The sequence below is a fragment of the Candida parapsilosis genome, contig 006372, assembly GCF_000182765.1.
Source record: "Candida parapsilosis strain CDC317 annotated contig 006372".
Classification (NCBI taxonomy): Eukaryota; Fungi; Ascomycota; class Pichiomycetes; order Serinales; family Debaryomycetaceae; genus Lodderomyces; species Lodderomyces parapsilosis.
Genome location: NW_023503283.1, coordinates 1709616 through 1725046, shown reverse-complemented (window position 1 = coordinate 1725046; position 15431 = coordinate 1709616). Strand labels below are relative to the sequence as shown.

Here is a 15431-nt window from a genome sequence, read left to right as displayed (position 1 = left end):
TATATAGTATGACGATATTGAACTGGATTGGAGCTGCTGATTTGCAATCGTAAAACGCGTGTGACTGAGAGCTTTTTTTTTCTGGAGCCAAGGAGGTGATGGGATCAATTTTTGGTCGAAAGGACACACTATGATACTTTGCACATCTAGATCCTATACAATTCTCTATCTATTTCTAAAATATATGAGCATTGGAATCAGCAGTGGTGGCACCAGTGCCCTCAAGCGAAACACGACCATCTTCAAATAGTGAATTGACGGATGTTCCAGCTGATGCTGATGAAAGCAAGTACATTTCATCCCTCGGTCGATTTTTTATCCCGCTTCTAAAGTTATTGGCAAGCTGTATCAACCGTGGGGAGATGGCCATATTTGTGGTGACGTGACGAGCTGGAATAACAGTTTCATAATCGGGAATATCTGATGCACTTGCAATCACTGGGTGAAAAATCTGGGGATTTTTCTGACCCAATTTTATATGGAGAACCCGTTGTATACTCTTTTTCAAAAAGTGGCCAACTTTGGACCTTCTTCGTTTACTAATTGTAGGTGTAGCTTCATCAGTGAATGGGTTTTGGTTGTTTTGATCACCAATGTACTCTTCAAAGCTCGTATAATCTTCAGTAAAATCCTCAATTGAACCAAGTATTGCAGCTCTGGAATTGAGTACATCTCTTCCGTTTTGGATCATGTTGTGTATATCTTCTGATTATGTGGGAAACTTTCCTGAGTGTCATTCAAGACTACTGTGGTGGTGTGTGGTGTGGTGGTGCGGTTTTAATGTGGTTGCTAAAATGGTTGTAAAAAAAATTGATACTCTTCAGTAGCCTATAGTTATATGCAAAATAGCAATAGCACTTATTGAACTGTTATATAAGGCACTAGATATGATTTGCAGCACTCTACGCTATCAATATCATGCATCGGACTACCAAGCATTATGAAGGAGAAATAATTTGTTATGCCAGGGACACCAGAAGGCATGGGAGATCGTATAGAGATTTAAGGGTATCGATTGACTTGGTCACCCTACAGTGAACCACAATATTTGCAAATATTAAAAAAAAAGCGGAGAGTGTTAAGAATTCTCCCTAGTTCTAATTTCCTCATTTTGTCTCCATTTTGCGGCAAAAAAAATGAGTAGAAATTCATCCATATCAAACAAACAAATTTATACCACGTAGCCCCAAGTAAAAGCTATCTTTGGATTTACAACTAAAAATGGAGACGTAAGTGGGGTTTATGCAAAAAAGTTGAAGAGACGGAGAAAAGAGTATGCCAAATTTGAGAAGCAAAAAAAAATGGTCCCTAGCAGGATCGAACTGCTGATCTTGGCGTTATTAGCACCACGCCTTAACCAACTGGGCCAAGGGACCAATTAATGTTTATTGATGATGTTGTGTTAATCTAACAAATCTAGAAACTATTACAAAACACATAGTTAAGGATTAGTATTTTATTCCCTCCCACAATTGACTAAATGCGTGCCCCGATATCTACAATCAACAAGTAAAATTTTTGTAATCTATTAGATTTATAAATGTCGACTCTCTACCCATCTTCACCACGAGCTTGAGTCCATGTGGCAGATCCTGTTTGACGACCTTTAGGTAAATCAGACAATGATGGGGTTGGTTTTGCAATACCTAAGTCCTCAAGTTCACGACTTCTTGGAACAAACACATCAGTGTATAACAATCTCCACAGTTCATTTTCCAGCTTATTTGATCTTGCTGTAGCTAGATACTCGTCTGCTTTTTTCACATTGTGAAAACGGATCGAATTCTTGACTTTAGTTGGATTAACCACATCCAGTTGTTTAATCTGCTTGGCTTTGGTGATATATTTCTTACTCAAGTCAACGACGCTATACTTGTTGAATCCGATAACGTATGACATTCGCTTCCCCCAGTTTTCACAATACAACAACGGTTCATCAAATACACCTTCGCATGGATCCAAATGAACCCATTTTTTCAATCCAAAAGAGTAATACTCACACCAAACATGGTCCTCATTATTCCAAACATATCTGATTCTATCCTTGCCGTCTCCAATCAAGGCAGTCAAAATTAACAAAAAGCAATTGACCCATTCTCCACATCGACCCAAACGTGTAGAAAGTAATGACACTGGGTTATTTATTCGAGCAAACTCGACATATTGATTACACTTTTGGCATCGGTAAACCTCAATGATGGAAATTTCATCAGGGTTATTGGATGGATCAGGACGTTTGATGCCGGAATTCACCACCTCCGATGAGCCACACTGACAAGATGGAGAGTTGACCCATTTGAAGAAATCATGCTTGAAATATCGTAGTAATTCAAGCACCACGAAATCATCATAGCTCAATGCAGGATTAGTGCTTTCTCGTTCACGACGTTCAACGTTTTCGTAAATATTTGCTAAATCTATCGCATCAAGTGCTTTATCCAATGCATTGGGGTCATCGTAACGTGCCAAACAATTAGAGAGTGTGTGAAGTGATTTTACCACGGGCAACGACACGGACTGCTCTATTTCACGAATGCTAGCAGCCACGGCTTTCTTTTCACTTGCTAGTTTCCGTTTGGCGTATTCTATTATCAATCCATCCTTGAGGTCGCCATAGTCTATATTGGTTGTCATGGTGGAACCAGTTGGCAAAAGAAGTGGCGCGTAATTGCTGAGAAAAACCTCGTTGCGAATTCAATATTTAGATCGCGCTACCTCGTCTTGGAGAGATATTTAGCACCCTCATTTTGCCAGTAGCACCTAACTTCTACCTTAAGAGTTGTTATATAGCCCCGTTTCCATTCTGTTTACAGCCTAAGCTATTCTTTCTTGACATCTGCAACATTGTTATTTTCATTTTCATTGCCAGCCTCATCAACAACTCGTGGCGTCTCACAAACTGCATCCTGTTTTCCATCCTCGCACTCATTTTCCTTATCTTCTATTCCAACGTCGTATTCTCCATCATTACTTGTATCATCTTGCCCACTTTCGGTACCCTGGACCACTTTCCTAGGAGGCAACACCTTATTAAACGCCTGTCGCCAATCCTTACATTCAAACCATCGACAAATAATCTCATACACATGAGAAGTCACCAACACATCACGACTATTGATTTTGATATACTGTCCAATGGGTAATCGTGCCATGGCCAAACCCATCGACTTTGCTTTATTGAAACACAAATTCTTGTGTCGATTTTTATCAACAATTCCACCAATGATATACGTGTGATTGGGACTCAATTCTTGAATATCGTTATCGGTGTCTGCTGTCAAGTAGACAAATTGATGTTTGTTTTCTGGTGTGATCAAGTCAGCAAGGTGTTCCGATTGGAATTGAATACCTTTCCAGGATGTGTACTCGGGGTTGCATGTGTCGTACCTTTGTTTAAGTCGTTTATTGAATGACATTACTTGAATGGGTAGCTCGTATTGACAATGCCTCATTGATGAATAACAAGATCTAATTTGGTTCGCCATTGATACTATTTCCTTTTGGTTCATCAAATCATCAAATTCACAATCAATGGCAATCTTTACATTAGTGGCAATTTGGTGCTTTGGCTTTTTGATGATGCTGTTGCGGTACTCTTCATCACTCCTAAGTCTCTCACGTTTGCGTTGTCGCTGTTGTTTCTTTTTCAACTTCATGTCCTGTCGATACTGGTCCTTGGTCTCTTCCCATCGTTGAAGTTTTTGTTGTTTCTTCCATTCACGTCTTGATAAACCTGGTGGTACCACTTCATGCTTTCTCGCTTCACGTCGCCTCTCAATCTCTTCTGGGGTTGGAGGTGGAGCTTTAGTTTTTTTGCAAGGTGGTTCACTCTCCATTGTGTAAAAGAAGAGCGATGATGTGGAACTAAAGAATGAAATGTAAGTATTTTTTTTTTTTTTTTTTTTTTTTTAGTCTGTTCTACTTCGCAGCCATAAAAAAAACTACTAGATATTAAATTAGATTAACCACCAACTATTATTCACTACATATTACCCTTATGCTCGATTCGCTTTTGGTCTTGCAACTCAATAATTTCAGAATCTTCAGAACTATCAATATTCTCCTCCTCATCCTCTCTGTCTTCACTCTTGAGCCCAATAGTACCCTTCCAACCTTGATCCCTAAGATAATTCTTGAACCTAACATCTTCCTCCATCAAATCATCAGTTTTCAAATGAGGAATGAACAACCAGGTCATGATGACCCCCAATAATCCACAACAAGCAGCAATAATAAATGTGTATCTTTGACCACTTGCCTTAGATCCCCCAATGGTCAATACACGTTCAAATGCCTTTGTACCACAAACAGCACCAACTTTACCAATAATGGCACTGATTCCGTATCCAGTACCTCTTACTGGCGTAGCAAAAGATTCACTTGAAACCAAACCCAAGACATTCCCCATACCGGCATTACCAAAACTTTGCATCAATCCATAAAGTACAATGAACAATGCTGTAATCTTTTTAACTCTATAATAAGCAATACCAACAATGAGTCCAAATACAATATACCCAATAAACCCAATCAACATAGTGTATTTCTTGCCAATTTTATCGACGATATAAGCACCAACAAAACATCCAGGTAATGCAATTGCTCCAAGCAACAAGTTCCATTCAGCGATTTTCTCCAAATCAGAAGTATCGGAAATAACATTGGAGATGATTGTAGCGGAAAAGATACCATTGGGAAAAGTTACAAAATCGTACAAGAACCAAGTCACCGTGGTCCCCAATAATCTAGGCCAATAATATTTGAGAGCTAACCAGTATGGGGGTTTATGTCTAATGGCATTCTTTTGAAACAATTCACTAGTCACCATCTTCATTCTGAAATAGAAAACCGATAACGGCCAAAAACATCCAATGGCAAACATGGTTCTCCACAAGGCATCATAATGGGTTTTGGTAATTTTGTTGACAATGAGGAAAATAATCGATGCAAATGGTCCACCAAATGCCAACGGGACATTGGTAACCAAGATGAATGCCATTCCTCTTCTCTTGACCGATTCATTGGCTGCTTCACTCGCAGTGACTGAACTTGATGGGTATTCAGCACCAATACCAAACCCAGTGACGCCTCTCATAATGGTCAACATCCAAAACATACCCAATACAGTTTTACCATGAGAAGCAGCACACAATGCACTGCCAAAAATTAGAAAACATGTGGCAATAACAATGGCCGATTTCCTACTGATCAAATCAGTACAGAACCCAATGACTAATTGGCCAAAAATTGTACCAACCAATGAAGCATTGGAAACTTGAGTTGACAAATCGGTATCGTAAACATCAGGATATTCAATAGCAAACACCTTGTTCAACATTGACATGACATTGTTTTGGTACCCATCAGAAATTAAAGCAAACCCGGCACAAAGAATCATCAATGCGTCTCTGAGTTTGACACCACCATCTAAACGATGACGTCTAGCTTCTGCGTCGTATGTGTAGTGTTGTTTTTGTGGTGGGGCATCGTTGCTATGTGATGGCTCAAATGAGTCGCGTTGGACTGTTTCAACAACCTCTGGTGATTTATCAGTTGCAGACATGATGTTTGATGGAGAGAATCAACGGCATCTTAAATTCCTAGACATTTGTCTTGCCTTTATATGTTTTTTCAGTATCACAGTATAATGAGATCCATGAATCCCATTGTTCCATCGGCCCATATATGCATGTAATAAAAATCTACATTGACCACGTTTTGTCTCATTTTGATCGCACAAATGTGATACAACTGGCGTTAATCCTGGTCAAATCACCCTTGCCTAATCTACTTTTGTGTCTCTGGTTTTCTATTTTTGGTCGAGTGGCTTATCTTTGTTTGAATAAAGTTAAAATTAAAGGAACAATAGACGACCTAAATTGAGCCACGTGGTGAAGCAGTATTCTGATCATGATACTGTTTGCGGGAACGGGTACGGCTTGTACTAATTTCTATTGTTGAAACCCCCTTGTAGATTAAACCACTGGTAGTAACACACTCCCCATCTGTCTTTTCGATTGCCGACGTCTTTGGTCCCTGGAGCTAAGAAAATTAGGTACTTCAATGTGTCAGACAAATTAGACAGCGCAATATTTGTTTTTCTTGGGCGACAAGGAACACAAAAAGAGCCTGTGAAAAACGTGGTCTCATTTGTAAATTGCAAACCAATTGATTTCGACGACGGTGTTGAGCAGTAGTGGCACGGGTAGGCTTACTTCAAACTGAAAAGGAAGTAAGAGAGTCCAAAGTGGTCTGTTTTGCAACTCAACATGAACTTGTCTATCTATAAGCTGTAAATGATGGCTTAAAAATGTTGTGGAACCCCGCTTGATGGGATTACTTTCCTGTGATTTTTTGGTAATTCCATGCTCAAGTTGTTGCTTCCCAAACGTTTGATCGTTTACCTCTTTGCTGTACTTCCCTTTGTAGTTATCAACTTTGTAATTACTTGTGAGTTTCGGCATTCGATGGGGACAAAAAATTAATCGATTTTTAAATCCCCGGTTTTTTCGGTGTTTGGTATTGCCGGCGGTGAGACGTTGCACCCAACGTCAAGCTCCCGACTTTTTTTATTGGGGAGTATCATACTTCAAAAGCAAGGTACGCGGTACTTGTTCCTCTCAAAACAAGTAGTGACCGCTCTCTTTCAACTGTGTGAGAAACACGATAGGTAAATGCAAGAACTCCAAAGCTTATAATACGAATGGGAACAGGAATTTCAATCAACATTTTGGTATGCGCAAGCAAGGAGAGTGAATCCAAACTGTGTATCATCTTTCAACATACCAACCAAGATCCGTTTGATGAACCGTTCCAAAATTGTCCCACGAACTCTTATCCAGTGGAACATCAACAAACAAACGTACCATTTACTGCTCGCCTGTCTCCGCAATATCAAACTTCTCCAACTTTATGACTTTCGATTGATCACAAAGTAAAGAGAGAGACACATGACAGTTCACTTGCAAGACAACCTTTGCATTTATGTGAAGATGACTCTGGAGTAAGGGGGAGGGATCAAACATATTTTCAAGCTTCATGCAACTGACTGTTTGAAAATGACGTCAAAGAGAGCAACAGATAATTACATGACCATTAATCTATCGTTTGCGTTGCGGAGTAGATTTAAGCAAAGAAGCATCTAAATGTAACCTTGACCAAACATCGCTCTCTTCTTTTTAACAACGAGGGTTGTTGTAAAGAAACAAAACGTTTGATTTTGACCTAATATGGTTATTGCTTTCCTATTCAAGTAACAGAAGCTTTTCATTTCTATTCTTGATACAAAGCATTAGCCGATCTTTTTTGTTCAAATATCTCGGTTCATTTACTCCACCGGTGATCGCTAGTAAGAAAAGAACTCCGAGATATTAAATAAAGAACGACAGCCAAATTGCGGGGTTAAAAAAAAAGTCGACAAATGAAACACCAACTCCCACCCCTTGGTGTTTTAAAGATCGGTATCGATGGCACTCGGGTTTGGGTTTCTACATTAGATGCATCAAATGACAAGGGTCATTCATGAGTTTTTCAACCTTTGAGAGAGAGATGCCAATTTTTTTGATTGTCATCGTCATCATCATCATCATCACACAACTGCATGCATGCAGACTATATCATAAAAAAAAGAGTGAAATCTGTTGAGCTTTGAAAAGCGGGGTAGAAAGGGAAAAAACGACATGAGATATAGAAGATATAGAAGATATAGAGATATAGAGATATGGAGATATGGAGACATAGAAGAATTAATATTGAGAGTTATATTCAAGGTTTTTCATAAATCCGGACGATTTTTTGAAAAAGAGGGAAAAGATTATTAAAATTTTGAATCTTGCGTAAGTTGAAAGAAAAAAAAAAAAAAAGAAATAGGGATTGGCTTTCCATAGGGGGAAGGAGGAAGGTGGCAGGGGGCAGGTGAAGTGCATTGCAGTGCGATCTCGCTACAATCCTCCTTCTCTTTGACTACTACGCCTCTTCATTTGCGTTCACCCGCCGCAACAAGCCAATTTGATGCTTTTGCTTAGTATATTTTGGTTGTTGAACAAAATCCGCGATTTGTGTTTTTTCAAAAGGAGGACAATATACGAAATGTGGGGGGGAGAAAACTAACAAGCCCAACAAAACTTGGGAAAAAAGCACAAATTGCTGAACCTAAGAAAGCAGAAAAGCTTATTGAGTATAGAAAGAAATGCATGGTGAGATTAACTACTTCTACTCTCTTCAGGAAAGATATAGTTCTTCCAATTAAGGTATGATGTAATTCGGCATATGTGAAAGTCATTTTTATTGATAAGATACGAAAAATTAATATAATATAGTAAAGTACCTGTTTCAAGTTGGAATATTTTTTTTTCGAATGGTGTATGCAGTGTCGCTAAAATAGAGAAATTGACATTGCTTTGTTTACCTTTTTTTATTTTTATATTTATTTATTTATTTTTGACATTTTTTTTTTATTTTCACATCGACAGAATGCCGTTTAAAAATTTAAAGATTTTAAGATTTTGTGCATCGTTTTTTTTTTTCTTGCGTGTTGTTTTACTGTCTCGCCTGACTTTGCCGTTTTTTTGTACGGCATCTAGTTGGACAATTCAAGTATGTGTGTGTGGGCTCATAGCAAAAAGATACCCACACGCACTCTTTTCCACTGTCTCTTTTAGAAAGTAAAGCTTTATGATCGGATACGATAAAGTACATGCAACCTGATCAAGTGGTAGGGGTACATACATAAACGCTTCCATCTGCATATTACCTATATTATAATTATTGTGTACCTATCTACCTATCTGTTAGTTTTTGGAAAAAAGTTTGATAACTAGACAAAAGGATTTCGACTATTGGTTTGTGAATTCTATCTCTCTCCCTTCTTTGCTGTTTTTGCGAAGGAGGGAAAAAAAGGTTTAAATATAACACTTACTTCGTTACATCTAATTGGAGAGAAAACATAGGGAGATTTAAGCTCGACGTTGTTGTGTGTGTGTGTGTGTGTGTGTGTGTGTGAAGTTTGGTGTTTCTTTCGTTATCCAATCAGGACGTAACCGTTTAAATTACATTTACTTCAGTCCAAAAGCTCTGAAAGAGTAACAAAAACGAGGGGAGAGTAACAAATTGAAACTCCGCAAAAGTAGTAAAAAACAATTCTCAAAAGCTCAACAAAAAGAAATAGAAGAACAAAATAGAACCAAAAAAAAAAAAAAAAAAAAAAGGAAAATCTTAATTTGCCTTACAACATTTCTTTTTTTTTTTTTTTTTTTTTTTTTTTCCATGCTGGCGCTTATAGCACAACACAACACCCCACCTTTTGGGATTATCTTTTATTAAACACAAATAGTACAACTTACCAAATAGGAAAGAGAGACAGAGAGAACGTGTGTGGGGGGAGAGGGGGAGTAAGGTCACACTAGTTGTGACCATAGTAGTACCTAAACATCACGGTCGTAATCACTCCAGAAAACACAACCATTCATAGTGTTTTGTATGATCATCCGATCCTTTGATCTACAACAATTTTTTATTAACAAACAATGGAAATAGAAATATGGCACAGTGTGAAGCGAGGAGATTGAAATCTATTGTTCTACACGTGACACGCACAAAAAAAAAAATAAAAAAAAGAGAGAAGAGCTTTAACTCGCAATAAAATCAGTTTTGCCAATGAGAACGCCACCACTGCAGCCACAACCACAGTACAACCAATAGCATTGTGAACGAGTTGGTTGGTATACAAACCATTGCTTAAAAATTAGACTAAAACACCATTTATTTTTGTGACATAGGGATATACCTCTATTGTGTTTATAATACAAGGCGTTGAGTTTTCACTCTTCCCATGATTAAGATGGGCTATTTTGTAACCGATCTTTTTTATCGGTAATTTGCTGAACGAAAATAGCCACAAAAGAAAAAGAGCATCAATTTAGTTCAAGGCAATTGCGATTGTGGGATTAACAAGGGATACTACACACACGTATATCAACATAGTTATGGATGAGCGTAGCTGCAATTACCCTACCCAATTAAATAGACAACCCGGGACTGATGCAAGGTGCGAGATAAATTGAGCAATATTCCCCTCCTCTTACTTTTGTCGGTTCATTCCTGAGTTAAAATGCTATTCGGTTTGGGGGCTTTCAATTGTTATAATTTTTCTTTTTCTTTTAACCAATAACCACAGTTTTAATTTTTGTTTGACAAAAATTTGTAACCGATGAGCATAGGAAAAAAATAAGTAAATAACAATATAATGGCGATCAAAAAAGAGATAAAAAATTCAAATTTCAAAGCCTCAGCTTAAATTGAAAGAAAGGGATGCTGAACTGATAACAACACATTCCCTAATGACTACACCCCCTCCCACCCTCTCTCTCTCTCTTAATTGACATTGGAACATACACATAATTCTAACTCAATTGACTTTGATTTTTTACTTTTTCTATTCGTCTAGTCTACTTTTTCAGTCTCTCCCCCTTTTTTTTTTATTTCTTTTTCTAAAGGGTTGGGTTGTTAGTCTTATTGCTGTTGTTATTATTGTTGAGGAGTGGTGGATTGAAGTAATTTCTTGGGTTTGTCTAAAACTGTGTTTTTCTGTTGTCCGAGGGAGAAAGGGAGGGGTGTAAAGAATGTTGTAAAAAAAAAAAAAATTAATAAAAAAATAAATTGACGCATGTACTGCATATAATATCTATATGCTTAATGACGAAATAACTGTGGTGTTTTTTATTGATATACATATATATATGCATTACGTAATACAGTTAAAATATACTGCAGAGCGGGTTAAATTTAAATAAATTTTTTAATTTTTTTTTTTTTATTTTAATTTTGTAATTGATTGATTGATTGATTGATTGTTTGTTTGATTGATTGAGAGTGACACTTTCTTTTTCCTTTTTATTTAAGAAAAAAACAATTAGACACATACATAAAACAGAAACAACCATATTTATATATATATATATATATATCAACTACTGTATCAACTTTTCTTTGACCACCCCACCCCATCCCCCCTCCCTTTTTTTATCGTTTTCATATTTTAGCAACCAAATCTATACTCAAATTACAACCAACCTTTAACTCAACCATCAACCCATTAGCAAACCTACTGAGCAATTATCCTGTTTATTACTACTACTACTTTTACCACAGCAAATACTATTAATTCAACCAACTTAACCAGACTTTATTATCTACTATTGAACTCAGTCCTTTCCACGATTTTATGCACAATAATCAACTACTACATTCACTTGGTGACCACATATACATAGTAACTTCTACAACATCTACAACATCAACTCATAAAACTTATAGCTTATTGCGCTCAATAATAATATACTTATGAAACATTCTTATAATCTACTAAACCAAACGGTATAAAAGCAAAAGCAAAAGCACAGACACAGACACAGACACAGATACAAGCACAATGTTGTTGATAAACAGAATAAACAGCACTAACAACAATACAACTCATGATCAAAATGGCAAGGACAAGAGCATACACATCAACACAATGACTGCCACCCACTTTCGCAAAAATTCACACACAAATGCATTGGCTTCACCATCGGCAATAACCAACGGCAGTGGGGTGAATAATATAACAACTGATGCGGCTAGTGCAGCAACACCTTCATCAATGTCTTCTTCATCACTTCCACTCCTAGGTAGAGCACCTAGTTTGAAAAAAAGTGGCAATGATTCTACAATTGCTGACAAAAAGTCCAAATTTAGTTTACAAGGGCTATTCAGGAAAAGAAGCAACTCCATCACAGCTCAAAAGGAGCAACAGCTACAGCAGAAACAGGAGGAATTAGTGCAACAAGAAGATGAGGAAGAAGCACAAGCACCACCACCACCACCACCACCACCACCACCACCACAACAACAACAACAACAACAAGATGACATTTCCAGCCTACAACTGTCACCCACAAATTACGCTGACTATACATATAGTGATGACGTATTGACTACGCCCAGACAACAAAATTCATATACTTTAACCTCACCTGTAGTGACCCCACACAATATCATGGACAATACAAACCATCTCACCATTATACGAAGCATTGAAGAGGAGGAGGAGGAGGAGGAAGAAGAAGGAGAAGAAGAAGAAGGAGAAACAGTTTCCAACAACCAGAAAGCCTATGACGACAACGACTTCATTGCAGAACAAGAGTTTTCCTTTGAGTCAAGTAATCCTCATTTTGCTCCGTCAACTTTACAACCAATCCCCAGATCAGCACTATTCTCACCTTCTCCAGGCTATATTTCTCACCAACAAACCAACACTGCCACAGCACCACCTAATAATGGCTTATCATCTGATCATGAGAGATATACTTCATTCACTGCCGATTGTGTATCATTGCAAAATAGTGAAATGAGTACAGCCATGGATTTGGATTCAGATACAATGATCATCAATGCGTCCGACTATAACACCGACAATGACGTGGAATCCAAATTAAATGTTGACAAGCAAAGAGGTGGTGTTAAAAAAACTAAACTTAAAGATTCGGTCACTGCAACACGTCCATCTTTATCATCAAGAACCAATACATCAGCACCAAAGAGGAATTTGAAAAGCATACTACGCATTGGTTCATTTTCAGGCAATCACAATATACGAACAACCAATCCTCACAAGGATGCAGTCTCGACAAAGGTTTGTACTCCAACAACCATACCACAAACAATTGAACGACAAGCTGAATCTGAATTTAGCTTTGACAATGAGAATGACGACGACCATGGTTTATACAATTTTGAACCAGAATTTGAAGACTCTCAACTGGATTTGAATTTTGATCCCAAACATGAAGAAAGTGAACTGGATTATAAATTTGGTGGATACCATCCTGTTTGTAAAGGAGATGTTTATTTCAGTCGCAACTTACCTAATCGTGAATATGTCATTTTACGTAAACTTGGTTGGGGACATTTTTCAACTGTTTGGCTCGCCAAATCAAGAATTTCCACTATTGGCAACGGATCTAGCTCCATTCACTCATCATCATCATCATCATCACCATCCACATGCAGCAACGATGATTACAGTGAGTACTTTGTTGCGATCAAGTTTGTCAAGTCAAACAAGAATTATAAAGAAGCAGCAAGGGATGAAATTAGGATTTTGCATACATTGCAAGACCCAGTCCATAATAATGGACATTTACCTGGTGAATATAGTAGTTATTTTGACACTCATCCACCAAAACAACATCCAGGTTACAAACATCTCATGAAATTACTTGATGATTTTGAAATAACTGGTCCTAATGGGAACCACATTTGTATGGTGTTTGAAATCCTTGGTGAAAATGTCTTGAATTTGATTTACAAGTACAAGAAGTTTTACAGGCATGTGGATGAAGAGATCAAGAGAAAGAGTGTTGAAGGAGAAGAATCTAACGGGCAACAAGTACCACACTTAAAATCAGAACAAGTTCAACAACCAGCCATGAAGTTTGGTAAATGGGACAATAAATATTTCAAACGCAATACCAAATCAAAATTGAGTTTGGGTTTGACAAAGAAGGATTTGACTGATGCGGCAATTGCTGCCCCACCTTCAGCTGCATCAACTGTATCATCTTCATCAACAACAGTGTCACCCATTGAAACAGTAATGGAAACAGGCGAAGATATTGATTCGTCAATGATTACAACAGCAACTGGAGCTACTGGGTTTGGCCTTGGAATGGCAATTGGTGCTGCTGCAGGCTGTAATACTTCTCAATCAACCACTGCAACCTCAACTGACCCATGGCAACTTTCAATGGAAAAGAAACTCAAGGCAATGAGTTCTGACTCCTTGGTTAAACTCATCAAGACCTCACGCAGTGTTGGTGGTATCCCATTACCAATAGTGAAAACCATTGTTAAACAATTGTTATTAGCGGTTGATTATATGCATCATTGTGGAATTATTCACACAGACTTGAAACCGGAAAATATCTTGATTGACATTGAAGATATCAACAAGGTGATTAAGCTGATTGAAGACGAGAAAATGTCTAAAGCTAGAGCAAGTAATTCATCATTGAGTCGTGCTGCTTCATTGATTAAACGAGGTGGGTCATCTTTTAGTAAACCTAGTTTACTTCAACGCACTCTGAGTTTCAATGTGCTTCAACAGGCGCCACCAGCCACTGTGACTGAGCACCCTGAGCTTGCTGAGTTGCATCAACAACAACAACAACAACAACAATCACAACATTCGCTGACTGAGCACAAGCAACGTCAAGCCTCAACGACCTCAATCACATCATCACAATCATCTAGTTTCTACTACAAGAGACTGAAGAATTCCATCCTGGGCAAATATGATTCACCAATCCGTTCATCAAAACCACTTTCATCAGCAACCACATCATCCGACATTTTCTTCAAGGATGTTGATTTTGACAAGGCCCGTCGCAAATCAGTGTCGAAAGCCATTAGCCCCAAAAACTTTTCCATTTTCGATCTTGGCAGGAGATCCACTATAACCAACATGAGTAATTCATCACTTATCAAGTCTGCAAGTAGCAATTGTGCTGCTGGTGCTGGGGCTGTCACTAGCGACAATATATCCATCAAGATTGCCGATTTGGGTAATGCCACATACACCAATGAACATTTTACCAACCAAATCCAAACGCGTCAATACCGGTCCCCAGAAATCATCCTCAAGTATAAATCATGGGGATCATCAACTGATTTATGGAGTATTGGATGTATAATATTTGAATTAATCACGGGTGATTTCCTTTTCGATCCTCATGATGGCAAATGTTTTGATAAAGATGAAGATCATTTGGCACAAATTGTTGAATTATTGGGTCATTTCCCACTGGATGAGTACCTTGTTGATTGTAAATTAACTGGGAAGTTTTTCAAATTGCATCCTGAAAATCATCGACAAATCATTTTCAAAAACATTGATAATTTGAAATATTGGGGGTTGGAAGAAGTTCTTGTTGAAAAATACAAGTTTCCCGCCAATGACCCTCAGATTAAATTGATTTGTGATTTGATTTTGAAATGTTTGAGTTTCGATTTGGATCAACGGTATGACGCCGGAAGTTTATTGAAGCATCCATGGTTTACAAACAGCAGCGATGTTGAGGATACTACTACTACCACAACCACTAGCGATGATTTTGAAGTTGGTCATGGTTGTGGTTGTGAAGTCGATGAGGAGATGTTGAAGAATTTGCCCAATATCCATGATGATTTACCAGGGTATACTTGTGAAGCATAACGGAATGGACAAGAAAGAGAGAGAGAGAGAGAAAAAGAGAGATGGGGACATTTAATTCAAAAAAAAGTATCAAGATAGAAATGATATACAAATTAGAGCTTTCAAAAGAGAAGCAGCAACAAAAGATTAAAGGGCAAAGTTTAGTTTTAACTTTCAAATTTATATGATTTGGTTTTCA

The 15431-nt window shown here is 37.8% G+C and overlaps 5 protein-coding genes and 1 non-coding gene across 6 annotated transcripts; 1 reads left to right on the top strand and 5 right to left on the bottom strand. All coding sequences in view use genetic code 12, as the record gives it.

Moving 5' to 3' along the window:
- Positions 1-175: 175 nt before the first annotated feature.
- Positions 176-691, bottom strand: CPAR2_407670 (uncharacterized protein; the record flags this gene model as incomplete). Its single annotated transcript, XM_036811715.1, has 1 exon — positions 176-691. The coding sequence occupies one exon, from the start codon at positions 689-691 to the stop codon at positions 176-178; it is 516 nt and encodes a 171-aa protein (XP_036668124.1).
- A 611-nt stretch (positions 692-1302) lies between these two features.
- Positions 1303-1376, bottom strand: CPAR2_t_cp_Ile(AAU)_71. Its single transcript has one exon. It is a non-coding gene; the product is annotated as a tRNA-Ile (tRNA).
- A 175-nt stretch (positions 1377-1551) lies between these two features.
- On the bottom strand, positions 1552-2634 carry CPAR2_407660 (peptide-N4-(N-acetyl-beta-glucosaminyl)asparagine amidase; the record flags this gene model as incomplete). Its single annotated transcript, XM_036811714.1, has 1 exon — positions 1552-2634. The coding sequence occupies one exon, from the start codon at positions 2632-2634 to the stop codon at positions 1552-1554; it is 1083 nt and encodes a 360-aa protein (XP_036668123.1).
- Positions 2635-2819: 185 nt separating this feature from the next.
- CPAR2_407650 (tRNA (guanine(9)-N(1))-methyltransferase) lies at positions 2820-3836 on the bottom strand (the record flags this gene model as incomplete). The annotated part of the gene is made up of 1 exon (XM_036811713.1): positions 2820-3836. The coding sequence occupies one exon, from the start codon at positions 3834-3836 to the stop codon at positions 2820-2822; it is 1017 nt and encodes a 338-aa protein (XP_036668122.1).
- Positions 3837-3982: 146 nt separating this feature from the next.
- On the bottom strand, positions 3983-5563 carry GIT1 (Git1p; the record flags this gene model as incomplete). Its single annotated transcript, XM_036811711.1, has 1 exon — positions 3983-5563. One exon carries the CDS (start codon positions 5561-5563, stop codon positions 3983-3985), a length of 1581 nt encoding a protein of 526 aa, XP_036668121.1.
- A 5865-nt stretch (positions 5564-11428) lies between these two features.
- Positions 11429-15253, top strand: CPAR2_407630 (uncharacterized protein; the record flags this gene model as incomplete). Its single annotated transcript, XM_036811710.1, has 1 exon — positions 11429-15253. The coding sequence occupies one exon, from the start codon at positions 11429-11431 to the stop codon at positions 15251-15253; it is 3825 nt and encodes a 1274-aa protein (XP_036668120.1).
- Between the last annotated feature and the right edge of the window lie 178 nt (positions 15254-15431).